Source organism: Peromyscus leucopus, chromosome 12, assembly GCF_004664715.2.
Source record: "Peromyscus leucopus breed LL Stock chromosome 12, UCI_PerLeu_2.1, whole genome shotgun sequence".
NCBI classification, from domain to species: domain Eukaryota; kingdom Metazoa; phylum Chordata; class Mammalia; order Rodentia; family Cricetidae; genus Peromyscus; species Peromyscus leucopus.
The window spans coordinates 77,279,017-77,287,386 of NC_051073.1; the positions used below are offsets into that span (position 1 = coordinate 77,279,017).

At 46.1% G+C, this 8,370-nt stretch overlaps 1 protein-coding gene across 1 annotated transcript in view; it reads left to right on the plus strand.

Moving 5' to 3' along the window:
• Parl (presenilin associated rhomboid like) overlaps positions 1-7,165 on the plus strand; it is a 28,707-nt gene extending 21,542 nt beyond the window's left edge. The window contains exons 8-10 of the mRNA XM_028857544.2: positions 2,539-2,640; positions 2,756-2,853; positions 6,900-7,165. Coding sequence (XP_028713377.1) covers positions 2,539-2,640; positions 2,756-2,853; positions 6,900-7,011 — 312 coding nt within the window. The 3' untranslated portion in view covers positions 7,012-7,165. The remainder of the gene's footprint in view (positions 1-2,538; positions 2,641-2,755; positions 2,854-6,899) is intronic.
• The last annotated feature ends 1,205 nt before the right edge of the window (positions 7,166-8,370 follow it).

The following is an 8,370-nucleotide window of genomic DNA, read 5'->3' on the forward strand; positions in this document are numbered from 1 at the left end:
ATTACACATTTAAGTCTGCTACTGTGTTAGAGTGTTCATTGGGCAGACACTACCTAGATACAGCCACTGGGCCAGACACAGGACTAAATTCAGGCGTCAGGTTTGGTGTCAAGAGCTTTCAGTGTGTTGAGCTACCATCCTCAAGACCAGCTGTCTTACATTGTGTCTCTTTGTTCCTAGATACTTCATCATATATTTCCTAGAAACACAAATATCTTTACCTATCCCACAGCGCCGCTATTAAATAGCTACATGAAACTTGATAATCCATATTCCAGTTATGGAAGTTGTTCCAGTAATGTTTCCTCTAAACTCATGTGTTGCATTTAGTTATGATTTTCTGGGCTTCTAAAAGCTGCCGCATTTCCACAGGTCCTCTTTGTTTTTCAGACAGTACAGGGTGGCTGTTGTGGATTTGTCTTTTTGCTCCAGACTCGGTCAGCTTGTGTGGCTGGGTGGCAGTGTTAGATGAGTGGTGTCCTCAGGTACTAGGGCCACAGGGACATGGTGTCGGTCTGTCCCTTTCTGTGGTGAACATCTTAGCTGCTTTGTAGTTTCTATACTACAGTTTCTTTTAAAATTAATGTATAAGATGTGAGAAGACGTTTTAGATTGTGTAAATACCATGTTCATAACCTCCCCGGCATGCGTTCCACTGGGCGTGGAATCTGTTGTTTTAGTTGGAGTTGGTTTTCACTGTATTCTTATGCAAAGGTAGCATGCATATCCTCGTAGCTAGTGTCTTCTGTAATCACACCTCCTTACCACACTGGGATCAGCACTGACAGCACACTTGGCCAGAGTTGGTGGTTTCCGTGCTGTCCTTTTGTGTGCTGGCATGTCACACTGAAGACTCCTGCAGTCTGTCACAATGTGTCTTCCTCACCTGATACTGGAGAGGAATGACAGGGAAGCACTTTGGAGAGAACTAAGATTTGTTCTCAATAAATTATTCCTTTCACAGACAGCTTTGTCTCAGCTGTGACCTTTGTTAGAAAAAGACTAGGTTGCCATGCTGTGTTTTCCCTCTGCACCTCACACTCGGACTCTTTGCAGTCCTCGGCCAGGCTGTGCAGTTCACGTCCAGCCTTGGTTCTGCTGTGCTGCTTTGCAGGACGCTCTTCCTGTGTCCTCTCATAGCCCTGAGCCTGGGTCTCCATGTGCTGCCATGGCACACGGCACCTCCCTTCCCATCTCAGAATTGCTCTTTTTTCTTAGTTGTCTTTCCTACCTTGGGGTAAGGCCCATGAAGGTGTGGCCTGTCTATTCACCTCTGTGTCTTTAGTGTGGAATAGCATGTCTACTGTGTTGCAGTCAGATATTTGAATGAATGTGTGTCATGAGAGTTAATGTAAACAAGGAGTTGTGATTGTGTTTTTGAGATGTTCCACCATTCAGACGAATTAGGATTGTGGTAGCATTAAAAGGTTTGATAAATTGGTGTATTCCAGAAAAACACCTCTATGGTGATATTTTATTTGTACTGAAATGTGATTTTAATTTTATGTTAATAAATAAAGTTGCCCTGGGGTCAGAGCTATTAGAGCCATAGCAAGAGCGTGGTGGTTAGAAGAGCTAGGTAGATTTCTGTGTGTTCAAGGATACAGCCAGTATTGGAGACATACACCTTTAAGACCTGGAGGGCGGTACTTACAGGCAGTGACAAGGCAGTCATGTGGTTGGGTTTACAACCAATGAGAAGGCAGAACAGAAAGACTATTTAAACACAGACAAACAGGAAGTAGCTCTCTCGCGGGGAAGTTAGGAGCACTGCAGGAGGTAAGATTTTATCTCTGAGCTCTGACCTCTCGGCTTTCTCTTTTACATTGGCTCTGTGTTTCTTATTTTAATAAGACGATTGGTTACATCTACATCTGGCGCCCAACGTGGGCCAAGAATCCATTAAAAACTGCTTGGGGCCGGCTCCCTAGCCCGAGTAGCCGGCTCCCTAGCCGGAGCAGCCAGCTCCCTAGCCCCGGCCCAGGTCTGCTTGGCCTCACGCCGGACTAACTGTGAGCTGCTTGCTTAAAGCCAGTGCTACAAACAGCTCAGGCCTGCCCTGCTAAACAGGGCCCCTGCCTGTAAAGCCAAGCCTTGACTCGGCTCAAGAGGGAACAAGTGGCTGGATTTAAGCTTTAGCCAGCTACACTTTCACTTTCGCTTTCACTTTCACTTTCACTTTCGCAGCCATTATAAATTTAAATTGTAAGAAAACATCGCCCATAGCTCATTCTAGCCAGTTAGAGAGCTGGTAGACAGTCTCACTTAGGTGTGTGGCATATGTAATGCTCTCCTTGGAGCTCATTCATGTGCTTATTGTGATACAGTTAAGTTCTCCATAGGTAGTGTAGTCTGTGTCCTGGGATTATTTGCAGCCTTGTGTGACAGCCTGGATCCCTTCCCCTGACACTGTGCACATTCACAGTGGAAAGTGGAAAGATCTGAGCCCTCCAGATGGGGGTGCGTCGGCCTGCACAGGGCCTAGGCAGCCCATCTCCCTGGTCTGCTGTCCTCACCGCCATGTGTATTACCTTGCAGTCAGGAGCGATCATGACTGTGCTTGCAGCAGTGTGCACCAAGATCCCAGACGGGAGGCTCGCCATCATCTTCCTCCCGGTCTTCACCTTCACAGCAGGCAATGTAAGTACCTGCCGACGGCTGCCCGCAGCAGTGTTCACAGTGCCTGAACTCTTGCCCTTAAATTGGAAATGGCGATCAAATTGTACCGTTTCTCTTTTCTCTCCCTGGCTTCTAGGCCTTAAAAGCCATCATTGCCATGGATACAGCTGGGATGATCCTGGGATGGAAATTTTTTGATCATGCAGCACATCTTGGGGGAGCTCTCTTTGGAATGTAAGTTTGAGCATAATCAGTGCTGAGCTGTTTGCTGCCCACCCCCTGCCGGTCCCGTGTTACTGGGGGACAGCGCTGGTGCACGTGAGGGAGAGAGAGCACAGTAGGTCTAGGTTATATATATAGAGAAAGAGGCTGGTGTGGACCATGTTCCAGGGACGATGGTACCTGACGCCTGCTGCATGTAAGTACCAAGCTCGCTACCTTAGGTTCCTGTTTAATGAAGGAAACTGAGTCTCAGGAGTAACTGATGGCTTTGAGTAGAGCAGAAACGTAAATCCAAACCCTCAGCCTCTGTTTGCAGCACACCGACTGAGCACACTGAGTGTGTGCTCACATGCACTGTTGAACTTCAGGAAACTGGGTTTGCCTGAATTTGCACAGAATAGAGAGTCTTTCTGAGTGAAGTGGTGCTGCCCTAGGTGGAGCTGAGCGCTGCTGTGCCATTTATGATGTCCATGGTGGTTAAAGCATGGCACATGCGTGTTGTAGCTCTAATTATCACAGCACATTACAGACAGTCTGAGACACAGAGACTTAGGAAAGTAGCTCTGCTTTGTGAACTCTAAATTCATCTGTACTTTCTGTGTGTTCTCATAGCATCTCTTCCCCTGGCAGGTTTTTATTGTTCTAAATATTACTTTTCTTTTATTCTGAAAATAATTGGTCACATATACTTTACAGTCCGGGATCTGAGAAGCAAAAGCATCCTTTCTCCTCACTGTTCTAATTTAACCTCTTTACACGTACTGGATCTCATTCATGTCCAGGACTCATCTTTTCTGTGTTTAGAAAGGATTCAGAAACCTGGGCCATCGAGAGGGCTCAGTGAGTAAGGGTGCTTGCCGCCAGGCTTAATGACCCACATGTGATCTCCAGCATACATGTGGTGGAAGGCGAGAACTGACTCCTGCAAGTTATCCTTTGACCCACACACGTGCATGCACCCACACACTTGAATACACATACCCACATGTGTACACGCACCCACACAGGTGCATAAACACACATGCGCACCCCCGACACGTACATACACACACACACCCATGCACACATGTGTATACCCACATGCATGCACACCCTCACACTGTACCGTGAGATTACAGCAGAGCTACAGAGCCCAGCCGTGTGACAGCTGATTCTCACAGAGCTCTCTAGTCCAAGGGTTGATTTGATTTCTCAAAGCCCTCTGAGACATTCTGTTCTTCAGACAAGAAACTGCATAAAGAATGGGTAGTTTGAGGCAGGTGTGGCATTGCACCTTTCAACTCAGACCTCAGGAGACAGATGAGGTGGATCTCTATGCATTTGAGGCCAAAGAGGGGTTCATAGAGAGACCCTGTTTCAAACACACACCATACCCCCTTTACCAAAAAAGAAGGAATGGGTAATTTGGCTAAGGTCTCCCAGCCAGTCATTGCAGGGCACTTGCTTGTTACCCTGCACCAGCAGGGGAGAGGACACCAACGCTGTGTGGTCGGTGGTGGCACAGCCAAAGGAATGTGCAGGTTCTAAACTCAACCCTTGGAGCAAAACAATGTCGTCTTCCTAACTTGGGCTTAGCCAGCTCACAGGTTCATTTGTATTCATGAGTGTAATGGAGTCGTTGCCTGTCAGACTGAAGTGTTCGGTTCTGCATGAAGTTAGAAGGCTCAAAAGATTTGGAAAGATCCTCAGTTCATGGGGAGTCCTTGACGAGCGACTCACTTCTAAGGGTTTACATTTAAAGGGGCAATCCTTTTTCTCTTCTGCATTCATGAGAAAATCTTGCTTTAGCTTCAGATAATTTTGTTACTATGTAGCTCCTGTCTGGCCTATTATTCAGTATCCAGCCCAGGCTGTCCTTGAACTTATGGCAGTTCTCCTGCCTTAGCTTCCTGGGGGCTAGGATTACAGATGTGTACCCTTGTGTCCAGCTTTCATAAGAAGGAATTAAAATTCTGGTATAAGTCAAGCCCTTTACAATAAAAATGCATATTCAGATATTTTTGACATGTTAAAATATGTTGTTGTTGTATTGGTTCCAATGTAAATCAGTTTGAGGTGTATTTATTTTTATGTATATCAATGTTTTGCCAACGTGTATGTCTGTGTACCACATTCATGACTGGTGCCCACAGAGGAGGGCAGCAGATCCCCTGGAAATTGAGTTTCACATAGTTGGGAGCCACCATGTTGATGCTGGGAGGTGAACCCGGTTCTTCTTTTTTTTTTTTTTTGGTTTTTCGAGACAGGGTTTCTCTGTGTAGTTTTGCGCCTTTCCTGGGACTCACTTGGTAGCCCAGGCTGGCCTCGAACTCACAGAGATCCGCCTGGCTCTGCCTCCCAAGTGCTGGGATTAAAGGCGTGCGCCACCACCGCCCGGCGTGAACCCGGTTCTTAAAGCGCACCAGATGCTCTTATCCTCTGAGCCCTTAAATCTCTCCACCCCTTAAATCTTTTATTCCTTTATTCTTTTTGAAACAGGGACTCCCTATGTAAACGTGGAAGGCCTGGATCTTGATATGTAGATAGGCTGGTAACAAACTCACAAGAGATTCACTTGCCTTTGCCTCTGCCTCTGCCGTACCTCTGGCCTCTTGCCTCTGTGCCTCTGCCAGGATTAAGAGCATGGCCATCATGCCCATTCCCTTAAATAATAAAATCAGATGTCTAGTAAAAATGAGGTCAGTGAAGTTTGGAATCTGCCCCTTGGAATTTGAAGTCTGCTTGGAGGAATGAGTATGTAAGTCAGGGTTTCAAGGGTAGGTACTTTTCTAGGCTGCCAGTCTCCATCAGTCCATGTCTCCTGGAGGTTGTGTCCTTTCCCAGGAGAGGTGAAACTGCACTAAATGAACCCCACAGCCTGTGCTCAGGTGGTTACAGCATGCCCATCCAGTTGGCAATGTCACTCAGTACGTGGAGACATCCTTCATGCTGTTGTGTGCAGTGGCTGGAGCCCAGGATCTCAGGTTCCTAGTCAGAGGGTGAGCAAATTAAGGCATTACACCTTTCTCCTTCACTGCTCATTGCCTTAGGCAGGATTGGATTGACAGGCCACCCTCTGTATATAGCATGTGGAAATGTCAGGAGGCGTATTTACCATTATAGTACATGTTAGCAAATCCCACACCTGACATTTCTTCTTCTTTTTCATAGTAAAAAAAGGGTCAGTGTACCTTTGATCAGACCTTAGTTGACACACAAAGCTGTTTGCATGTTGAGCAAATTATTTTCTTATATACTTGTTCTCCTCTGGTCTGTAATGAGAAAAACAATGGTACATATTATTGTTTATGCCTCTATTCCTAGCTCTTGGGAGGCAGAATTGTCCTGAGTATCCAGCCAACTTGGGCTACATTGTGAGAACTTGTCTCAAAAATAAATAAGTAAACAAACAAGGAAACATGATGGTTAACTTGCAGTGAATAAAAAGTTACAGTGCAGGGCCTTGGAGGTGGTTCTGTGGGTAAAGGCATTTTCCACAAACCTAGTCCCATCCCTGGGACCTATGTGATGTCCTCAGACCTCTACACATACACTATGGCATTTGTGCCTCCTCCTCCAAGACAAATAAAATGCAAAGAAAAATGCCTGTGATCGTGTAAAGCTGCCACATAGTTCCAAACAGCCAGTCAAGCCCATCCTGCTTTTATCCTCTATGCATCATAAATGCCAAAGCTTTATATCAAATTACCTGTCTTACTCAGTTTTGTGGAGTGGCCTTGGCATTTTATTAAAGTATCAACTCGTGGCTGAGCACCTGGCTCAGCAGTGAAGAGCACTGACTGTTCTTGCAGAGGACCTGAGTTCCCAGCGCCCACATGGCAGCTCCCAGCTGTGTGTAACTCCAGTTCCTGGGATGCAGTGATCCCCTGGCCTCCAGCGTCACTGCACATCCACGGTACAGAAACACATGCAGACAAAACAACAACTCGCCTGAAGCAAATATTCTTTTTATTGAAAACAATACAAAAAAGAAAAAAAACTGGTGTCACTTAGTGCTGTGATGAGGTTGTGTTTGCATGTCACACCATTTGAACATTGGACCATTTATCTTTTTCCAGATGGTACATCACTTATGGTCATGAACTCATTTGGAAGAACAGGGAGCCTCTAGTGAAAATCTGGCATGAAATAAGGACTAATGGTCCCAAGAAAGGAGGTGGCCCTAAGTGAAGCAGAGCTGGCCCTTGTGGTGCGTCTGCTCCTGGCTTCTCGAGGACTCGGCATCCATCGGCCCCAGTGTTTCAAATGTCCCCAGTACATGTATGTCTCCTTAGAAAATTATGGTAAAGTTGTGAAATAAATGTTTATATCTCTAGTTTGTAAATGGTGTTTGCTCCTTGGGAGTTCTGGAACTCTCCAGCAGTTTGCTTTTTTGGTTAAATATGGCATTCTTCAAGCCTGGAACCTGGTGAGGAACCCTCAGCGGATCTGATGGGACCTTGGAGGAGCCTTGGTCTTATCCCTGACCTGGCATCTACTTAGCATTGGTTCCGACTTCCTTTCCTGGCCTGGCCAACAATAGAAAGTTGAGGGTACCTTCGCTCTGAAAAAGTCTGAAATAACAGCCTTAGCACTTCCAAATATTTCCCTAGATGACATTTCTGACAGTGAGCGCCACATCCAGGAACATTTTTTAGGATTTCTTTTCTAGATATGAGAAGAAGAGGGCTGGGCAGGCGGCTCAGTCAGGAGAACCTGCCACAAGAGCTAGAGCTGAGTTTGGATCCCAGCACCACAGACAGCCTGCTGTGGTGGCACACACCAGGCACACCAGTGTCGTGGACCAGACATGGCAAGATGGTGGACATGGGAGAGCAGCTGCAGAATGTGAGTGGAGTGTGTGCATGTCCTGAGAGGGATGAAGTGTGAGGGGGTGAGGAGTAAAGAGTGAATAATATAGAATAAGTGTGTGTGAGTGAGTGAGAGAGCTGTGTGAGAGGGTTGCTGCTACATAGAGGAGCTGTGTCGAGTGTGTGATGAGAACTGTGTCAGGTGTGTGACGAGAGCTGTGTAAATGGGATGTCTAGCTGTGGCCGTGTGGAGATTTGTAACTGTATGGAGGCAAGGAAAAAGAAGCTGTATAGAAAAGAGATGTAGAAGAGAAATGTATGTGAAAGAAAGCTGTGTAGCCATGTGAAAAGATGTATGTATGTAAAGAATGTAGCTGTGTAAAGATAGATTTTCAAGAGAGATTATTTAAGTTGAAGTAAAAGAGAAGGTTGCCATCAGGAAAGCATGTGCTTGTTCCTTTTTTCTTCGATTACCAGCAGAAAGCGTGTGTGTTTCCTTATTTTACCCCTCAGATAGGAAAAGTCTAGCCTCTAGATAGAAAAGAATTTTTTCCTAATCCCTCACTACTCTGAGGTCTTCTATTCACAATCCTGGAGCAGTTCAGGGGAGCTGGCTTGCCCACGGACTGCGTTATTCTGGTGCCCAAACAGGGACCTGAAGAATCCACAAATGAGAACTATCTGAACTAACTATTGTCTCCCTTGAACACTCCCAGAAGGTGCCACCTCTTTCTACTGT